We start from the raw sequence: 21,480 nt of genomic DNA, 5'->3' as shown, positions 1-21,480 counted from the left end.
GCCCGCCCGCCACCAGGCTCATTTACGGCAGCCGCAAAAGGGACGTAAAAGCGCCGCCCGGGCTCGTGCGGAGAGAGGCTGAGGTAAATGCCGGGTCCTCCGAGGGAGCCTGACGGGCCGAGCCGGGATCCCGGGGCCCCGTGCGAGCGGCTCCGCCGGGCAGTCCCTGTTTCCGGGGCTGGGTGTGTGTGACCGGGTCTCGCCCCCGAGGGGTCCCTGCCTTCCGGGCTGGGGCCTGCGCGGGAGGCGGCGGCGGTGGGGGGCCGGGGCGCTCCCCGCCGAGGGGGGTGATGTCCCGCCCCGCCCCGGGCCGCCCCGGGCCAGGGCTTCTCTGCAGCATGGCTGGGGCTCGCGGCCCCCGGCAGGAGTCCCTCTGGCTTCTCAGGCGACCTAACGTAGCCGAAAGTCCTGCAGGCTCTGAGCTGCTCGGCGATCTCGGGGCTTGCGGGAGCTTAGAAAGTCCAGTTGCATTTAGACGTCTCAATAGGGAACTCTTCTGGTTCCCGCCCCTTCCCCCCCACCCCCCCAAAAAAATCAACTTTCTTTCTTCCAGGCTCCCAGGGGTTTGCTGTTACCGTCCGCAACTTGCATTCCTGCAAATTCACTCTCCAGATTTAACCCACTAATAGGCTAGCTGGAGGTGCCTCCTAGAGTAGGCAGCAATGAACTAATGCAGGCTAACCTAGTCATCTGAGCGTCAGCTTTGCTCAGATAAATGGGCTCGTCTCTGAGGTGCCCCAAGTCCTCCTGATCTTTTTGCGGATACAGACTGACACGGCTGCTCCTCTGAAAAATGAGCTAATGGGCAGTGTTGGGGCTTGTGTGGTCTTTAGGCGGTAGCGTTAAGCCAGGTAGGCACGGTCCCAAAAGACCATTCTGCTTCAAATCGCATTCCAGTTTCTACTGCAACTGGAAAAGCTGGAACCACATTGGAGGCTTACATGAAATGTTGGAAGTGTTCAATGATTTGTGGAAACCTTAATTGTGTTCCATTCTGTGTGGCTTCTTATACTGTCCTCCTCGTATCTGAATTCGTTGAATGCTGTGACTCGACACCTTGTCCTCCTCACAGGAGGAAAGCTGACTATACAACATAGTGTTTGGGTAGGGTTTTATTGTTTTTAAATGTACATGCTAACCTATATTAGAGAAGGCAATTTTAAAGAAGTGGGACTTGTACTTGGATCAGAAGATGGTTAGGTTTGTGATGGTCTTTGGTTTCTGATGCATATCAGTGGTGTATATTTCCACTGGAGCTAGAAATGAGGCTAAGGGCAGCAGTATATTTGCCAAGAGAGGCAACAAGGGGTGAAAGCTAGTGCTGCTTGTGGTTATAATTTTTTTTTTTATGTGCTCACATGTTCATTAGTAGCTGAACAGAAATAACACTTCCATTCCCCTCAAAAATTCCTCTCTGCAAATGCCTCTGAACATTGACTTAGGACACATTTGGTTTGCAACTGGCCTGGGCTGTCAAATGTGAGACTTACAATAGTGTTACACTTAGAGGTTGAACACTACTAAGTTATGCACATTTTCTTCATCTTAAATATGTCTAAATTCCTTTCATGTTCCAGGTAGATCTGGATCTTCATACTTCACAACTGTAACCTGCCAAATAAAAATTCCAAGGCTAACCAATCCATGAGTGGGCATCGATCCTCAAGGAAGCGATGTGGAGAGTCACGCATAGAATCCCCTATGGATTGTGGTCATGTTCCTGCTACAGTGTGTGTGTTACGTAGATTGGTTCAGTTGCCTACACCACCATTGTCAAAGCACCAGCTAAAGCGGTTAGAAGAACACAAATATCAGAGTGCTGGACAGTCCTTGCTTGAGCCACTAATGCAAGGTTACTGGGAATGGCTAGTTGGAAGAATTCCAGCCTGGATTGCCCCAAATCTGATCACCATTACTGGACTGTTAATAAACATATGTACAACAGTAATATTAGTGTATTACTGCCCAACAGCTGCAGAGCAGGTAAGAGATGGGCTTCTAACTATGACAAATTTCATATTTAATGTGAATAGCATGGAGCCAACATTATTTTGGCTGTGTTCTTGTGTTTGGGGAAGTGGTTGTGTTGCACTGAGTGATCCACAATTCTTATTTTGAGCTGTTCTGTGAACACAAATGCTTTGTGTCTGTGTGTGCGGGGGGTGAGGGTCTTAAAGAGGTCTTCATACTTACAAGCATTTGTGTGTAGTAAAACATAAGTGGATTTCCGTGTTGGTACTTCCTGGAGAAAACAGCTGGGTTCTGCTGCTCACTAGTTACGCTGGGGCAAGTGGAAGTGATGTCAAGGGCCAACAGTTGCTAACATTGTGTTGTCTGGCTCTGCCCAAATACATGTGAAACGTTCAGTCAAGGAATATGTAATAGCCCAATAGACTGGGAAGGGAGCTCAAGCTGTTCTAGTAGCAGTTATGTGGGGGCTGCTGCAGACAGAAAGGAGTTGGTTTGGATCCTCACAAGAAGCTGCTGAGTTCCTATGGAAGCCTTGAGAAAAGGAAGCTGGAGCTATCCTGTCTTGGCGTTGCATGTATAGTTACCACTTATTTTTTACTACTTGTGATCGTACTGTGGTCACCTGAAGCTCTGTGTAGACTTCAGTTTGAACAACAACAAGAAACTTGATTGTATTTTGGAAAGTCTGAATGAAAATGATTCCGCAGTAGTTAGTGAGGCTTGTGTATGAACTTTTCAATTTATTTTAAAAAAATTTTGACTTTCATTGTCAAAAGTTTTAGTGCAGAAACAGGTTGGGGTTGAAGTTGGACAGGGAAATAGCCCTTATTAAAGAGTCGTAGTATGGGATGATTTAATTGGGCATTGGTCCTGCTTTGAGCAGGGGGTTGGACTAGATGACCTCCTGAGATCCCTTCCAACCCTGATATTCTATGATAGGTAGGCCTGATGCTTCTTGGTGCACGCAGGCCTGTGAGTCACCTCATTACTAGCTGCCTCATGCTGGAGGCAGTCTTGTCTGTGCTAGCTGGGTGACAGCAGCCTAACACAACCAGCCTGTCAGCCACTCAAGCACTCTCCCCTGGGCTACACCAGCCCTAGCTTTGCCTGGCAGGTTGACAATAGATGCACTGCAGCCCCTGACTCCCTTTTGAAGTGTTGCCCTGTGGTATCCAGTGCTGATCACCCAGTGTACCACAGTTTCACCATAGACTACTGCTCCTGTATTATGCACAGCACTCAAGTTCAATTATAAAATAAAACTTTGTTTTTATTTGAATCTATTTTCTTAAATAATCATTGTTCCCAGAACATCATTCTGGAGCCTAAACTTAACTAACAAGTTATCCTTGTATCTTAAGAAGCTTACCTCAATCAAAGTTCTTTCCAGCATTTTCAACCAAGCTTGCATGAGAATCCCTTTTTCATTAAGCAAACTTTGCAGTCAGTTTACTTCCTCGGTGAGGGATGCCAGGGTGTCTTTCTGCATACCCATGTATACCAGAACAGGCCTTTTGATATCCAACTGAAAATAGGTTGGTTTGAAAAACACTAACAGTAGAGCAGCTCCACTGGTGTTAGCAATGTATGGAGGGCTGTTACATGCTTAGAAGGGGTCGGTCTAAGAAGACATGCTTAAAGTATTGGCATCTGCCTGCAGCCCTTCTTGCTGTTATCACTAGAGGAGGCACACTCTTTGGAAAGAAGTCTAGGGTGTTAAGGTGGTAAATGCTGCTTTAACTTTGTTCCCCTTATGTATTTCCACAGTCTAGTTACACGATCACATACTCCTTCTCAAATAATACAACACATTATAAAACTTGTTCTACAATATTAACTGCAGTCTGTTGTAGTACAGTATAATACTTACTCCTGGGGGAATTCTGCACCACTGCACATGTGCAGAATTCATGTCCCCCACAGATTTCTTTGCTTCCCTACAGAAAAATGACTTTGACAGGGAAGTAAAGGGAAGCTGCAAGAGCACCACTTCCTAGCAGTGCAGGTACATCGTTTCAGGTACCTGGAGCAGCTGGTGAAGAGGTAAATCGCTGGGGACACTCCAGCAAGTGATCCTACCTTGAGCCAGGATCAGCGGCTGGGCTGGGCTGGAGGCAGGAGAGGATGAGACTTCCTCTTCCCCTGCAAGGAGTGGCTAAGGCTGTGTCGGACCCACTTCCAGAGACCTCTGTCAGCTGCAGGGAGCTCAGCATCTTCCCCTGCTTCCTGCCCCCATCATTCCTCTGCTGTGGTGGGGGGAGGGAGCACTGTATGGGGAGCTGCCTCCAGCCCCATCCACCAACCCCCATACCCAGCCACCACTGCCAAACCTCATCTGGTATGTCCAGAACCTACCTAGCCCTCCATACCTGAACCTCAGCCCCTGCATCTGGAGCCCACCTGCTTCCAGTACCCCTACCCCCAGCTGAGCTCCCTGCGCTCATCCCCAGCATCACTCTCAGCCCACACATCCAGACCCCCATGCCACTGACACCCCCTCTCCTGCCCATGAGCTGCCCCCAGACCTCCACCCCACCAAGTCCCACTTCACCCAAACTCCTCCGCTGATCCCCAGCCACCTTCACCTGGAAGCCTCTGCAGAGTCCCATTGCCCCAGGGCCCCCTGTCCCACAAGCCTCTGTGCATTCATATCCTCCCCACACTTAGACATTGTCCTCCTTCCCCCACCCTGAGCTGCTTGCACCCAGACTATTCCACACAGAATCCTCTCACCCCACACTGAGCCCCTCCATGCTTGGATCCTGCCTGGTTGAGCATACCTGCCCCACACCTGGTGCAGAGGGGCAGGGCTCCAGGGTGTTTCTGGGGCGGGCGCAGCCCTTGTGCTGTGTCAGGGTAGGGTGCAGCCTCGCTGCTGAGTCTGTGTCCTGGGACGGGGGTGGGGCTGCAGGGTGATCATCCACCTTTGTGCAGCCAGCAGCCTCTGTGCCCCACTGCCATGCTGGAGCTTCTGCACTTATTTATTGACAAATAAAACCTGCACACTTTAAAATAGTGCGCAGATTTTTTAGTTTTTGTTTGGTGGAGAATGCCCTCAGGAGTATACAGTATACTGTGTACAACAAAGTTCATGAAAGAGACAAGGTGGGTGGGGTAATATCTTTTATTGGACCAACTTCTGTTGGTGAGAGAGAAGCTTTTGAGCTACACAGAGCTCTTCATCAGGTCTGGGAAAGGTATTTAGGGTGTCAGATCTTGTTTTTAGCATAATTAGTTAGCATGTATTCTACGGGACCATTCAAGGTGAAGTTAATGAAAGTCACTTGTATGAAAATACACAGTAAAACATGCTTGGACAACATATGTAATACTGAGTAGTGATAGTCAAAAGTACAAGCTGGCAGAAAGGGGTTTACGATTAAAATAACTTTCAATACCTCTTTCCATATTAGGTGTACCTTGGTAATAAATGTTACTGTGAATACCTTAATGCTAATTATTTTAACTGGATATAGAAAAACATGGGTCTCATTAGGAAAAATCTTAATTTTCCATTTAGAAATAAGTGTTTTAAAAAAACTTACATTCTTATGTGAAATTCAAATCACATATAATACTTGGATCAAGTAACCTTTGAATATGTTATCACCACAGTATGAGTATCTACTGCAAGTCCATGTGACTTAAGTTCTCAAGTCACTTAGATGTTTTTGAAAATCTTACTGTAATCAAACAATATAAAGTTACGACAACTCTAAAGTATATTTAGTTTAGAAGCAAACAGCTAGTGATATTCTACAATAACAAATTAGTGTTCAAAGGGATAACTGTCTCCAATGGGGAAAACTGTCCTGTTATGTGTATCATAGAATATCAGGGTTGGAAGGGACCCCAGAAGGTCATCCAGTCCAACCCCCTGCTCGAAGCAGGACCAATTCCCAGTTAAATCATCCCAGCCAGGGCTTTGTCAAGCCTGACCTTAAAAACCTCTAAGGAGATTCTACCACCTCCCTAGGTAATGCATTCCAGTGTTTCACCACCCTCTTAGTGAAAAAGTTTTTCCTAATATCCAATCTAAACCTCCCCCACTGCAACTTGAGACCATTACTCCTCGTTCTGTCATCTGCTACCATTGAGAACAGTCTAGAGCCATCCTCTTTGGAACCCCCTTTCAGGTAGTTGAAAGCAGCTATCAAATCCCCCCTCATTCTTCTCTTCTGCAGGCTAAACAATCCCAGCTCCCTCAGCCTCTCCTCATAACTCATGTGTTCCAGTCCCCTAATCATTTTTGTTGCCCTTCGCTGGACTCTCTCCAATTTATCCACATCCTTCTTGAAGTGTGGGGCCCAAAACTGGACACAGTACTCCAGATGAGGCCTCACCAATGTCGAATAGAGGGGAACGATCATGTCCCTCGATCTGCTCGCTATGCCCCTACTTATACATCCCAAAATGCCATTGGCCTTCTTGGCAACAAGGGCACACTGCTGACTCATATCCAGCTTCTCGTCCACTGTCACCCCTAGGTCCTTTTCCGCAGAACTGCTGCCTAGCCATTCGGTCCCTAGTCTGTAGCTGTGCATTGGGTTCTTCCGTCCTAAGTGCAGGACCCTGCACTTATCCTTATTGAACCTCATCAGATTTCTTTTGGCCCAATCCTCCAATTTGTCTAGGTCCTTCTGTATCCTATCCCTCCCCTCCAGCGTATCTACCACTCCTCCCAGTTTAGTATCATCCGCAAATTTGCTGAGAGTGCAATCCACACCATCCTCCAGATCATTTATGAAGATATTGAACAAAACCGGCCCCAGGACCGACCCTTGGGGCACTCCACTTGATACCGGCTGCCAACTAGACATGGAGCCATTGATCACTACCCATTGAGCCCGACAATCTAGCCAGCTTTCTACCCACCTTATAGTGCATTCATCCAGCCCATACTTCCTTAACTTGCTGACAAGAATACTGTGGGAGACCGTGTCAAAAGCTTTGCTAAAGTCAAGAAACAATACATCCACTGCTTTCCCTTCATCCACAGAACCAGTAATCTCATCATAAAAGGCGATTAGATTAGTCAGGCATGACCTTCCCTTGGTGAATCCATGCTGGCTGTTCCTGATCACTTTCCTCTCATGCAAGTGCTTCAGGATTGATTCTTTGAGGACCTGCTCCATGATTTTTCCAGAGACTGAGGTGAGGCTGACTGGCCTGTAGTTCCCAGGATCCTCCTTCTTCCCTTTTTTAAAGATTGGCACTACATTAGCCTTTTTCCAGTCATCTGGGACTTCCCCGGTTCGCCACGAGTTTTCAAAGATAATGGCCAATGGCTCTGCAATCACAGCCGCCAATTCCTTCAGCACTCTCGGATGCAACTCGTCTGGCCCCATGGACTTGTGCACGTCCAGCTTTTCTAAATAGTCCCTAACCACTTCTTTCTCCACAGAGGGCTGGCCATCTCTTCCCCATTTTGTGATGCCCAGTGCAGCAGTCTGGGAGCTGACCTTGTTAGTGAAAACAGAGGCAAAAAAAGCATTGAGTACATTAGCTTTTTCCACATCCTCTGTCATTAGGTTGCCTCCCTCATTCAGTAAGGGGCCCACACATTCCTTGGCTTTCTTCTTGTTGCCAACATACCTGAAGAAACCCTTCTTGTTACTCTTGACATCTCTGGCTAGCTGCAGCTCCAGGTGCGATTTGGCCCTCCTAATATCATTCCTACATGCCCGAGCAATATTTTTATACTCTTCTCTGGTCATATGTCCAACCTTCCACTTCTTGTAAGCTTCTTTTTTATGTTTAAGATCCGCTAGGATTTCACCATTAAGCCAAGCTGGTCGCCTGCCATATTTACTATTCTTTCGACTCATCGGGATGGTTTGTCCCTGTAACCTCAACAGGGATTCCTTGAAATACAGCCAGCTCTCCTGGACTCCTTTCCCCTTCAAGTTAGTCCCCCAGGGGATCCTGGCCATCCGTTCCCTGAGGGAGTCGAAGTCTGCTTTCCTGAAGTCCAGGGTCCGTATCCTGCTGCTTACCTTTCTTCCCTGCGTCAGGATCCTGAACTCAACCAACTCATGGTCACTGCCTCCCAGATTCCCATCCACTTTTGCTTCCCCCACTAATTCTACCCGGTTTGTGAGCAGCAGGTCAAGAAAAGCGCCCCCCCCTAGTTGGCTCCTCTAGCACTTGTGCCAGGAAATTGTCCCCTACGCTTTCCAAAAACTTCCTGGATTGTCTATGCACCGCTGTATTGCTCTCCCAGCAGATATCAGGAAAATTAAAGTCACCCATGAGAATCAGGGCATGCGATCTAGTAGCTTCCGTGAGCTGCCGGAAGAAAGCCTCATCTACCTCATCCCCCGGGTCCGGTGGTCTATAGCAGACTCCCACCACTACATCACTCTTGTTGCACACACTTCTAAACTTAATCCAGAGACACTCAGGTTTTTCTGCAGTTTCGTACCGGAGCTCTGAGCAGTCATACTGCTCTCTTACATACAGTGCTACTCCCCCACCTTTTCTGCCCTGCCTGTCCTTCCTGAACAGTTTATAACCATCCATGACAGTACTCCAGTCATGTGAGTTATCCCACCAAGTCTCTGTTATTCCGATCACGTCATAGTTCCTTGACATCACCAGGACCTCCAGTTCTCCCTGCTAGTGTAGTGCATGGGTACAGATAAAAATTATGAAAATGCATATCTTAAAGAGAGGAACTTATTTAAAAAAACAAATTATAAGTTGACCTTGAAAATGCAGTCCACTGAATGCATCCGATGAAGTGAGCTGTAGCTCACGAAAGCTTATTGCTCAAATTTGTTAGTCTCTAAGGTGCCACAAGTCCTCCTTTTCTTTTTGTGAATACAGACTAACATGGCTGCTACTCTGAAACCATTGAAAACAGTGTAAATGTATAGGTTGGAATCCTAAGATTGTAGGAGAGAATTGCATGACAGCGAAGTAATATAAAGACATAAAACTATTGTAATATATGTGCACTAGGAATAGAATGAGGTTTCACCCAGTAAAGTGCAATGCCTCTCAAAGTATTGGATCCATGAGATTTGCTATAGTGTGTAAAATTGGGCTATACCTGTATGCCTACCTTTGCAAAGAATTCTGAGAACCACAGGAGTAGGGCAACTCTAGTACAAAATGTTGTTTGTTATTAGCATAACTGGTATTGCAACTGACCTGGGTGTAGTTTTGAGCTTGACATGGGGGTCATGATCCTACCACTATGAAGGTCATTGCAGGATTGGGGGTCTTATTTCATATGTACCAATATTCAAAGCAAAGGCTGTCCCGTGGATGCATGCACAGCTAACTTAAGGTTTGTTTACATGGTCCCAGAGTTTGGATTACAGGGGTGTGAACTACAGCTCATACTAGTGTGCTATGCTATAACTTTCCCGGGTAGACCCTGTGGACATGAACTAAAAGGTACCTAGTTCAGGTTAATTTAGCCCCGTTTGAAAGAAGACTTAATGTGAACTTGGTACCTTTTAGCTTGCAACAGCAGTGCCCACACGAGGGAGTTGGAGTGCAGCATACCAATGTGTTCTGCAGCTCACACCCCTGTAGTACAAACTCTCAAAAATGTATTCATGAGTATTTTCAGGTACTGCAAATCCAAATTATTTTGGTATGAGAATAAAGATCTGTTTAAGGTGTTTCAAATCTTTGTTAATCTTTTACTGACCTTCTTATTTATTTATTTATTTTTTCTCTTAGGCACCTCCATGGGCATATTTTGCTTGTGCATGTGGCCTTTTCATTTACCAGTCTTTGGACGCTATAGATGGAAAACAAGCAAGAAGAACCAATAGTAGTACTCCCCTGGGAGAACTTTTTGACCATGGTTGTGATTCACTGTCCACAGGTATTGTCACTTGTAACTGGAAGATAATGGTTAAATAAATTTATTTATATTTTGGAGATATTCCTAATAGTAAACTAGAATATAGAAAGAAAAACCTTTGTCAGGCATGCTGTTGAAGAGATGAGCAATTTGATGCTATTGTTATATTGCCAAATAAATCTTCTTTTGGTTGTGTGGTTTTTTTTTTTTTTTTTGTTCTTTTTAAGCAGAACCTAAATCTGACTAGTTTGGTGTTACACTGACACTAAGGGAATTTAGGCTCTGATTCAGCAAGATACTTAATCTGTAAAGCTCTAAACATATGAGTAGTTTTGTTGACGTCATGGGGTCTACACATGTGGCTTGCTAAATTTGAGCCTAATTTAGTAACTTTACCTAGCTTACATTTAAAGTACAAAGAATGCTTCTATAATTTATGCTTAATTAAAACAATTTTAAAGTCAAATTTTGAACCTAAACTATGTGACACTGGGAGTCCAAATTCAGCCCTGACTCTGTTGAAAGCAGAGGTAACTTTAACCCTGTTTGTTCAATGAATGATTCAGATTTTTGTTTGGGTACTTAGATCACAGTTTATGAGACTCTAATATTAAATTTTGATGGATCACTCACTTTGTAATTTTAGATTCATAGAATGCATAGTTTATTCCTGAGGGCGTTCTGTGCCAAAAAAGTTAAATTCTGTGCACAATATTTTAAAATAAATGTGGAGGCTCCAGCATGGCATTGGGGAGCACAGGCCACTGGCTACACAGAGGTGGGAGATCACTGTGCAGCTCCTTCCCAGGACACAGACTCGGCAGTGAGGCTGTACCCAACCCTGACGCAGCACCAAGACTGGGCCTGCCCCAGAAACACCCAAGGGCCCTGTCCCTCCATGCCAGGTGCAGCAGGTTGTGGACAGGCAGGCTCAGCAAGGCAGGATCCAAGTGTGGAGGGATCCAGGTGTTGGTTGAGAGGGTTCTGTGTGGGGCAGTCTGGGTGTGGGTGGGTCAGTGGGTGATCTGGGTGCAGGGGGGGATCTGGATGCACAGGGGCTTGTTTGGGGAGGGGGGGAAGGTTCTGGGTGCAATGATGATGGGACTCTGCAGGGGGGTCCAGGTCAAGATGGCTGTGGCTCAGTGGAGGAGGCCAGTGTGGGGGAATGGGGATCCAGGTGCAGCTAGTTGGGGTTCAGGGGGGCTGGGTATCCAGGTGCAGCTTGTTGGGGTGCACCAGGTGCATGGGGAGTGAGGCTCATTGGCATGGTTCTGAGTGTGGGGGGGAGTGAGGCTTGGTGGGAAGGTCTGGGTATGAGGGGGTCTGGATGCATGGGGGTTGGGCAGAAGGGGGAGCAGCTCCCTGTACAGGGATCCCTCCCCTTGCAGCTGAGGAGCAATGGGTGCAGGAAGTGTGTGTGGGAGTCTTCAGAGATTCCTGCAGCTGGGGGAGAAATCTGGGGTTGGGTCAGAAGAGGAAGTCCTGTCCTCTCCAGCCTAGCCGGGACTAGCAGCTGAGCCTGGTGCAGGGTAAGAGCCTCCAGCCGGGTCTTCCCCAGTGGGGCAGGAGGCTGAACAGTGATTTACCTCTCTGCGGCTGCCCTGGGCACCCAAAACGTACTGCTTGGGAAGGTTGCATGACCACTCTTGTGGCTTCCCTTTGTTTCCCCATAAGTCATTTTTCTGCAGGGAAACAAAGAAATCTGCAGGGGACATAAATTCTGCGCATGCATAGTGGCATAGAATTCCCCCAGGAGTAATAGTTGCCTTTTTTTGTGATTTGCACATAAGAAAACTTGGGAATTTCTTTTAATGAAAGACACAGTGAAAGAAAATGGCAAACTTGAACAAAAGTAAACAAAAACAAGGAAATACCAAATTAAGAGCCTGATCCCATAAATTACTGAGAATCTCTTTTTAAAAAGTGCTGTGCCCTCTCTCAGCTCCCATTGACTTCAGTAGGAAGGGTGCCTTTTGCAATGGGTATCCTCTGTAAACTCTCTCTTAGCCGCTGCTCTGAAAATCTGTTGTGATGAGATATTTCAAGATTAAGATTTTTGCAGAGGTATTGTAGTTCACAGTAATGTATAATCAACAGCATCTCAGCAGTCACCCTGTGACTTTGGGCAACCTCATTGAACAGCAGTAATAAAGCAATGAAATATTTGCATTTCTTGAACTGGTTTTGTTTGTGATTTATAATCTTTGTTAAGTCTTTACTATATAATGTAGCCATTTACTGTAATCTCACTGTGCCTCTTTCTCTGAGTCCTTTGCTAGAATTCTGTCTCCTGTATAGTTTTGTAAAGATTTCTTTGTACATGCTTGCTTGTTTTTTTTTGTCTGATTTCTTCTGCAGTCTTTGTGGTTTTGGGAACTTGTATTGCTGTGCAGCTGGGGACGAATCCTGACTGGATGTTCTTTTGTTGTTTTGCTGGGACATTCATGTTTTATTGTGCACACTGGCAGACATACGTCTCTGGAACCTTGCGCTTTGGAATGTAAGTAACTCAGTTGAAAGTAAAACTGTAAACAGTGAAGTCAGTTTTCTGTTCAATGTATGTCCTGTACTAAGATTCTTAGATTAGTAAAAGGTGGGTATGTATGTACAGATACATATACATACATTCTCACACTTTTGTTACCTGTGATGACTACTATATATTGGAGCCACTGCATACAAAAATAACACTAAATTTTTTAGCCTCTTGTTATCAGGAGAAGAAAAACTTTTGCCCTTTGAAATAATTGCTAATAGCTTCTGATGTGAATTAAACACACAAATGTCTATTCAGCTAGATGGCAAAGTGACTTCAGTTATGCAGTCATCACTATGTGTCTGGAAAAAATCAACCACAGCATTTGCACAACAGTTGATTTTTGCAAGATGTGCATGTTTATTCCCTGAGCATTGATCTTAAATAAGATTTACTTAACTCTTAATACAATGTGGTGAGTTTGTTTTTATGTGGAAAATTAATATAAATTGACATTTTTTCCTACAATCTGAAGCCCTGACCCTGCATTGGGGTCTGTATTAACAGATCCCAAGTGCTTGTGAGAAGTCTGACTCTGGGAGTGAAATTTTGGCCTTATTAAAATCAATTACAAAACTTCCATTGATTTAAGGGGGGGCTGGTGTAGCAGGATTTCATCTAGAAGACTAGGATATTAAGTTCTGATGCAAGATCAAGTCCCTAATCAATGGCTGTTGTGTAATCCTATTGGCGCTAAAGTGTCCTCAAAATACAATATTTATATTACTGGTAATATCTACATATGTATGAAGTCCATCTGCTAAGTATATTTCAAATGATGTTAAGCAGCATATTGAAGGATGCCCTCTGTGCTGAAGAAGAATCATATTTTTTGAACATTTCTAGACACATGATATTCTATTAATTTGTGGTGTTTTCCAGCTTTAAGGTATGTGCAAGGTACAAACATTATTCATTAAATGGTCAGTCAACAGGTTTCTGGGTATTGTAAAATTTTATCAAACTAAAATCAAGTTCTGTACCTTTTGGCTGAAATAGCCCTTTAAGGAGAAATTTAATATTCATTGAGCTTACCTGATAAGTCTCATTTGGTTAGCTCCACTGATCAGATTTCTGATAGAACAATAGGAAATGCCAAAATAGCCAGTATTCAGTGATCCCATAAAAATCAAGGGTCAGACTCTAATCTCAATCATATAAATCCAGAGCAACTTTAGCAACCTCATTGGCGTCATTTGAGATTCATGTTGTAACTGATGAAAATTTGGTCCCAGTTCCTGGACTTCTCCACATAAGACTTTTGCCCATAATGTTAGGTCCTTGTTCTTTCAGAACATAGTAAGAGCTCTACCCTGGGACGGGCCAAGCACCTTCAGCTCCCATTGAAGTCCAGTGATCGTTGAGGACAATCGGCTCCCTGCAGAGACCGTCCCAAAGAGCCTGATTTTTATAGAGGCCTCAGCGTGTGCTTAAATGTTAAAGGTGCAAATGATATTTACATCTCAAACTATTTGATTTCCAGGTGCAGTCAGAGAAGTAGCCATGTAAACATTCTCATTTCCACATATTAATTTTTAAGATCCCTTTCACTGGGATCAATGCACCAAAACTTGTCTCTAATTTTACAGATGCCATGTTTCAAAATCTAATTCTACAGGAACCTCACTGTTAAAATGAAAAATTCAGTATTTTCTGATAAATCAATATTTATAATACATCTAAAAGGTCATACTAAATGTCATACTTGTAATATTGAGCACATAACATAGTTGTATCAGATCTGCATTTGTATAATGAACTCATTCTTTTAACCAGTCCCACGGTCATAAGGCTAATCGGCTTACAACAAACTCTCATTAATGTCTGCCACAAAAACCTGAGAATGAATATTAGGAAAGAAGACAATAAGCAGTGCTAAATCTTAATTTGTCTCTGAAGCTTTCTCTTTACCAATCTTTGCACTATAAGATTATTCTGCCTATTGCCTGAGACTTGCAGATATAGGTACCTATACATTCCAAATAGATGTTGGTAGCTCTCATTGGTTGCTTCCCCTTGGATGACTTGGCACTTCTGTTCTACAGTAACGAAGGCTATTTTTGTTGCGGCTTTGGTAGTAAAGAATTATTTTGTTACCTGACATGTTAACAGCCAGCAAAGTCAGTGGATATTTTGGATTTAATTGGAAATTAAAATTTGAATATGAGAAGTATAGCTGAAGCTTTGGAGTAAATTTGATGCTTTTATATGTCAAATTACAAAATTAGTCCCCAAAGGGAAATGGCAATATAACTGGACCTGTGTAGTGCATTCACTAGAAATCTGACTTGATATTTTTATTCAAATACAGAGCTCCTATTCAAGGGTTACATAAATTGAAAATGGGCTATTCAGCTGTAAATGAAAGGTAATGGTAAATGATTGTGCAATGAGTTGGGGAAGGTAGGTTACAAAATACCCCAGCGATCTCTTACATTATTAAGATGTTACAGTAGCTGTGAAAGAAGAAGTAAACAGAATGATGATGAAATAAAATGTGGAGATTTATAAACTGATGAAGATATAAACAGAGCTACAGAGGTTAGAAAGATGGACAGGAAATAAAAGGAGATTCTCTCAAACCTGTTAGATGCATTCTTCCAGATTGAAAGTAATCCCCCAGACAATACATAGGAAGGGCAGTGGAAAGCCGTGATGCTGTAAGAGACTTGAGTGCTAGTTGATAGCAAATAGCCTCTCAGTACCATGGTAGACTGAATACAGAGAAGTATCAAAGAACAAGGAGTTGATGAGCACTTTGAATATGGTTATGAGGAGACTACATCCACAATATTGCAGTCAGTCGTGGACTCCACAATACCAGAAATTATTTTCTCTGGAGTCTCGACCTTGACTGAGAAATTTGGCCCTTGACAAAAAATAGACTATCCCTGGCATAGATCTGACCTGCTGGGATCTTCTGAAAGTGTTCATCGCTGTAAGCCATGAGGTGGATTTAGTAAACGTATGTATCTTTCAAAAGCATTTGACAGCTTTCAGCATCAGAGCTTCTTGGCCATGGAAGAGTAACAGAAAAGAAGATAAGACATTGTACTGGATTAAAAAATTGGCATTAAGATCAGGAAGTGTGCCCTGTGCATAGAGGGAAATGCTACAAGTTGAAAATGTGATCTGAGTGGAGTACCCCTGGGACCAGTTTTGGGATTTGAGTTCATTAAACGGCAGCAGCCCCTATATTTATGTTGTCTAACCCTTTACATTATAAAAACTATTCTAACCACTTCTTGAAGAACCCTAATGACTCCATGGTTTACAGAAAGGAACTTGAAGTTTTTTGGCAGAGGATTGTCCTGAGGTCAGGAAGGAGCCTTTTGCTGTCACAAGGAATATGTCTTCTAGTTTTTCTGAGTTAGAAGTTGTCAACAACTGCTACTTCCCATCTGGTTTTTTCTCAGTAAAGCTTCCTGGAGGTTGGTCAGGATTCTATTAATATTGTGCCTGCATCTTTCTGTAGCATGCCACACACAGTTGAACCTCCTGACCGGGCACAGACAGAAAGGATGATCGTTGTTGACCTGCTGCTGCTTTCCATCTCTGTGATGCCTTTGGCAAGGTGTTTTTATCTCGGTACTAAGAGACCATGAGATAGTCACCACAAAAAGTGAGACTGATGTTAATTCTGTGCCTTTCACCACCTTTGTTATTGATGGAGGCCTCATGAGCTGAGTTGAACCTAAAATTCCAATGTGACAGACAGTTCCAGCTACACTGCCTCTCGGAAATAAAGTTCTAAATCTAAAAGTACTTGGCTATGTTGTCTGTAAAGTGTGTGTGTGTGTGTGTGCGCACACAAGTAGGAATACGTGGAAATTTGGGCAGAAATGCTTCATTTAAAAAGGAGTTGAAATATAGATTAAGTATCTGGGGAAGAAAGCAAAATCTTGGGATCTGATTCTCTGCAGCAACTAACGTCCGCTTAGAACAGACTTTGCCCCAACCCTGGTATACACTGATGATTTTGAAGAACTGTCTGAGATCAGCAAATTCAGGTGCACAGTAGATTTGTTTGAATCCAGCCTGGATGTGAGGGCTGGTTTATGGAATCTCGAGGAAAAACAGGGCACGCTCTCATTGTGAAGTTGCACCTGCTTTATGCTTTTTTTCCCTTATGGTGCATCAGCCTCCTACAATACCAAGGATATCTTCAGCTTGTACAAGACCTAGGATTGTGGAATATACTAAACTGAGCAACGGTGTCCTGGAAAGTAGTGTCTAATTGAAGTTTTTCTTCAGTTTATACCTGCTGGCAAGGAACTGAGGAAAGCAAAGTAAGCCCTACAAACCTCAGACTGGTACAGAGACCTGTAAGAACAAAGTTCTTTTGAATGGAACTGTTTTGTGCCCATACCTTTAATTCTTCTGTGCTCCTCGTGTATGGCTGCTGGCCAACCATAATTTGTTAGCACAAGTTGCAATGAGAAGATACCCCAAAATGCTTAATTTTCTCCCAAAGAAAATGATCAAACACAATTAAAGTTGTATTAAAATATAGTCCATATTAGCTCACAGTTGTGGGTTTTTATCTAACCTAGCCATTCTAATTAAAAACCTGCATTTAGACAGCATATCTGTGCACCAGCATAATCACTGGGACCAACAATATTCTTAGCATTGCATGTTGTCTTTTGAGGACCCCATTAGAATATTGTCATTTATAAAATTGCTGAGCAGTGAAGAGAGATTACAAGTAAGTAAATATTAGCTTTTCTTAGTGTTTTCTCCACCTTCCTCTTAACTGTTAGAAGGGGGGGAAAAAGAAATGTTAGGTTTGACCCATTTAAAATAGGGGGGAGGGATAGCTAGGTGGTTTGAGCATTGGCCTGCTAAACCCAGGGTTGTGAGTTCAATCCTTGAGGGGGCCATTTGGGATCAGGGGCAAAAATTGGGAATTGGTCCTGCTTTGAGCAGGCGGTTGGACTAGATGACCTCCTGAGAGGTCCCTTCCAAGCCTGATATTCTATGAAAATGCAGGTTACAGATATTTTATTACAATTGTTATTGAAAAATAAAAAGGCAATATAAGTCTCTCAAACTATATCCTAAACCATTTTTGTAAAATACATATTTTTCCCCATTTATTTTCATTTTTGAATGTTTCATAGACTACTACAGCACTTACTGGCAGGATGAGTATATAAGTAAAACAAAAGTTCCCTAAAGGATCTTTCTAGCTGGAGATACTTTATTTTGGGGGCTAACTTGTCTTTTACTGTTTGAAGTTTAGACCTTAAAATAACGGGAAATTAAAGCTTGCTACAGTATGTATGAATTAAAACAAACAAAGAAAACCCAAAACAACCTTTACTGTGGCATAATGACAGAGTTACACAAAATAAAGATAAATAATGAGGTCCAAAACATTTTTGTTTTTTCAAGAACAGTCCTACTTAATGTTTTCAAAATGCATTTTGGTTTAAAAAAAAAAAATTACATTTGCAACTTTTGGGGCCCTCTTTTCTTTCTATAATGTTTTGACAACTTTTCTACCCAATTATTCTACAAGAAGTTTTCACAAGATAACTCTAATTATAAAGGAAGATTTCACAACCTTAGGTACACATATATGAAATTACAGTGCAAAATTTGTAAACAGCCCTAATTGACATGGATTTCCTTTTGCTGCACATATCTTCCAAAATATAGTACAAAAGAAGAAGGGGAAATACTGGCTGTAAATTTTTAAACTAGAAAGATGCATTTCCTATAACTGAATTACAGTTAGCACTATTTTCAGTTAATTATTAGGGCTGTTGATTAATCAGTTATATCAAATTAAACACACTGTTAAACAATAGAATACCAACTGAAATTAAATATCTTGCATGTTTTTCTACATTTTCATATATATTCTGTGTAATTGAAAATTAGTGTATATTTTTGAACATTTTTACGGTGCAAAGATTTAAACAAAAAATATTTTTCAGTTCACCTCATACATGTACTGTAGTGCAATCTTTGTTGTGAAAGTGCAACTTACAAATGTAGACTTTGTTTTGTTTTTGAGTGCAGTTATGTAACACAATGTAAAACTTCAGAGCCTACAAGTCCACTCAGTCCTCCTCCTTGTTCAGCCAATTGCTAAGACAAACAAGTTTGTTTACGTTTACAGGAGATAGTGCTGCCCTCTTCTTATTTACAGTGTCACCAGAAAGTGAGAACAGGCATTTGCATGGCATTTACGTGCCAGCTATGCTAAATATTCATATGCCTCTTCACGCTTCAGCCACCATTCCAGAGAACAAGCTTCCATGTTGATGACGCTTGTGTGCTTTTTTTTTTTTTTTTAAAGCGTTTATTAAATTTTGTGTCTGAACTTCTTGGGGGAGAATTGTATGTCTCTGACAATGTTTTACCTGGATACTGCCATATCTTTCATGTGATAGCAAGCTCGGATGATGACCTAGCACATGTTGCTCATTTTAAGTGAGCTGTAGTTCACGAAAGCTTATGCTCAAATAAATTGGTTAGTCTCTAAGGTGCCACAAGTACTCCTTTTCTTTTTGCGAATACAGACTAACACGGCTGTTACTCTGAAACCTGTCATTTTAAGAACACTTTCACTGCAGATTTCACAAAATGCAAAGAAAGTACCAATGTGAGATTTCTAAAGATGGCTACAGCACTCGGCCCAAGGTTTAAGAATCTGAAGTGGCTTTCAAAATCGGAGGGGGACAAGGTGTGGCGCATGCTTTCAGAAGTCTTAAAAGAGCAACACTCCCATGCACAAACTACAGAACCCAAACTACCAAAAAAGAAAATAAATCTTCTATTGGTGGCATCTGACTCAAATAATGAAAATGAACTTGTCAGTCCACACTGCTTTTGGATAGTTATCGAGCAGAACCAGCCATTAGTATGGACGCATGCCACCTGGAATGGTGGTTGAAGCATGAATGGACATATAAATCATTAGTGCATCTGGCACATAAATATCTTGTGACGCCGACTACAACAGTGCCACGAGAACGCCTGTTCTCACTTTCGGGTGCCGTACACAAGAAGCAGGCAGCATTATCTCCTGCAAATGTAAACAAACTTGTTTGAGCGATTGGTTGAACAAGAAGTAGGACTGAGTGGTCTTGCAGGCTCTAAAATTTCACATTGTTTTATTTTTAATGTAGGTTTTGTTTTGTTTTTTAACATAAGTCTATATCTGAGTTCAATTTTCATGGTGGAGGTTGCACTACAGTACTTGTATTAGGTTAATTGAAAAATACTGTTGGTTTTTTTACAAAACAAATACTTGTAATCAAAAATAAATATAAAGTAAGCACTGTACACTTTATATTCTGTGTTTTGAAATCAATATATTTGAAAATGTAGAAAATATTTAAATAAATGGTATTCAATTAACAGCGCAATTAATCGCAATTAATTTTTTTAATTATCTTTAGTTCTTTACAGTACTGCTGTATTCATTCCATTCACACATCTCCTTACATTCATTTATATGAAAATGTTAGATTAGAATGACATGAAATGACACTTTAAATTCAACAGTCACAGTCCTTGCGCATTAGACTTAATAGCCTTTTCTTTTTGCCTTTCAGTGATGATGGGTTCTTGTGTATTTTTCTTTTTAGTGCGGAGATTCAAGTAGCAAAGCAGTCTCTTGTCATTTATGCCCAAATCCACAGCTCAGTGCCCAACTCAGTAATCTAGTGTGTGCTCTTGCAGATGTGTGAGAAAGGGATTTCAGAACAATTTCCACTGTAACTATCTGTTTTCTGGTGCTTATAGCTTTCAAAACATTTACACTTGCTTGGTTCTCTTGGAATGTGAATCTTTTAAAAGTTTGAGCTAAATCACCTCAGTTATGAAGTGTAAATAAAATTACTGTTTCTCTGCTGTGGGAATGGGAAAAATGAACCATACTTTTGACCACAACTACAGCAAAAAGGGCCAGATTTTGAAACTTGGTGGGGACATAATCTTCGTGGAGGAGCAGCGTCTTTTCTTGACTTGAAATAAAATTGGTTTTGTTTTAGCAAAAATAGGATCATTAAAAAAACTGCATATTAAACATATACAGTGAAAACTTTGTACAGGCATATACTGCACATGCATGTAGGGCTAGTCAGCTATACTGGTATTGGTTCAAGATGCTTCCAGCCCTCTCTAGGAAAACCACCAGATCTTAGCTTCAAATGCTATCTCTTTATTTTAAAAACTAAACACAAAGTATAAGAAATTAGGCCCTGGTACTGCAACTGCATAGGTACGTGCTTAACTTTAATTAGGCAAGTGGTCCAGTGGAATCCCTCTAAAGTTACAGTTAAACGGTATTTGAATAAAAATGTGACTCTATGCAACCTTACCATCTCAAAGAGTCAGTTCCAAGAGTAACATGTAATTTTCTCTTCCTATTTTCCTTAACTGTGGCAATATATTTACTGTTTCTCATTATACATACATCATAAAATAGCAGTTTTCACACTGAAACCTAGTGTACCACCTCTAAAATTGAAAAGCATCTAGTGCACCGTATTCATAAGTTCAATCAATACAGTTACAGTAGATTCTTATTCTGATACTATACTTAATTTAAATTTTAAACTTGTATGCTATCTGATTGCAGCTTACATACTACCGTTACATGCATCTCAATTTGTGAACTGCTGATGTAAAATATTGTGGGTCTGTTACTACTGGACCTTTTCATTTTTGAAGTTTTTGGCTTTGTGATTCTATTTTTAATTGTTCAGCCTTACCTAAAAATATCTTTTTAGTTTTATTACAGGTACTGTATTCTCTAAGTGCGCCTCTGTGGGGAACATGTTCAGCTCCTCTTGCTATCTCTCTGCTTCACTAGACCACAGTTTTACTCTTCCCACTCTTTCTGACAGAAATAAAACTTATATTTAATAAAGATCACCACACTGGTAACAGTTTTGTTACCAGTGGACAGGTGTCCATCTCATATTTGGCACACTTGTTGGCAATCTCTGGCAAGAAGCAAAGGACTTGAATGAGTATGGAGGCAGACCTCCCTGCTCACTGGAGGCAGCTAGCTGACAATGTAGCCATGCTGGCCAGGCTGCTGTGAGGAAGCTTGCACTACCATTGCCCACATATTTGTTCAGTGGAAAACTTACAGTGCTATTGCATGTGTCTGTTTAATAAAAGTTCA

At 42.2% G+C, this 21,480-nt stretch overlaps 1 protein-coding gene across 9 annotated transcripts in view; it reads left to right on the top strand.

The window, feature by feature from the left end:
- CEPT1 (choline/ethanolamine phosphotransferase 1) overlaps positions 1-21,480 on the top strand; it is a 78,870-nt gene that overhangs the window by 30,000 nt on the left and 27,390 nt on the right. For 3 of the 9 annotated variants that reach the window (XM_073319812.1, XM_073319814.1, XM_073319813.1), the window contains 3 exons: positions 1,578-1,983; positions 9,667-9,814; positions 12,152-12,293. In XM_073319812.1, the coding sequence (XP_073175913.1) occupies positions 1,645-1,983; positions 9,667-9,814; positions 12,152-12,293 (629 nt within the window). In that variant the 5' untranslated portion in view covers positions 1,578-1,644. The other 6 variants (XM_073319819.1, XM_073319809.1, XM_073319816.1 and 3 more) reach the window with 5 other exon arrangements.

Source organism: Lepidochelys kempii, chromosome 21, assembly GCF_965140265.1.
Source record: "Lepidochelys kempii isolate rLepKem1 chromosome 21, rLepKem1.hap2, whole genome shotgun sequence".
Classification (NCBI taxonomy): domain Eukaryota; kingdom Metazoa; phylum Chordata; order Testudines; family Cheloniidae; genus Lepidochelys; species Lepidochelys kempii.
This window is presented reverse-complemented; position numbering and strand designations above follow the sequence as displayed.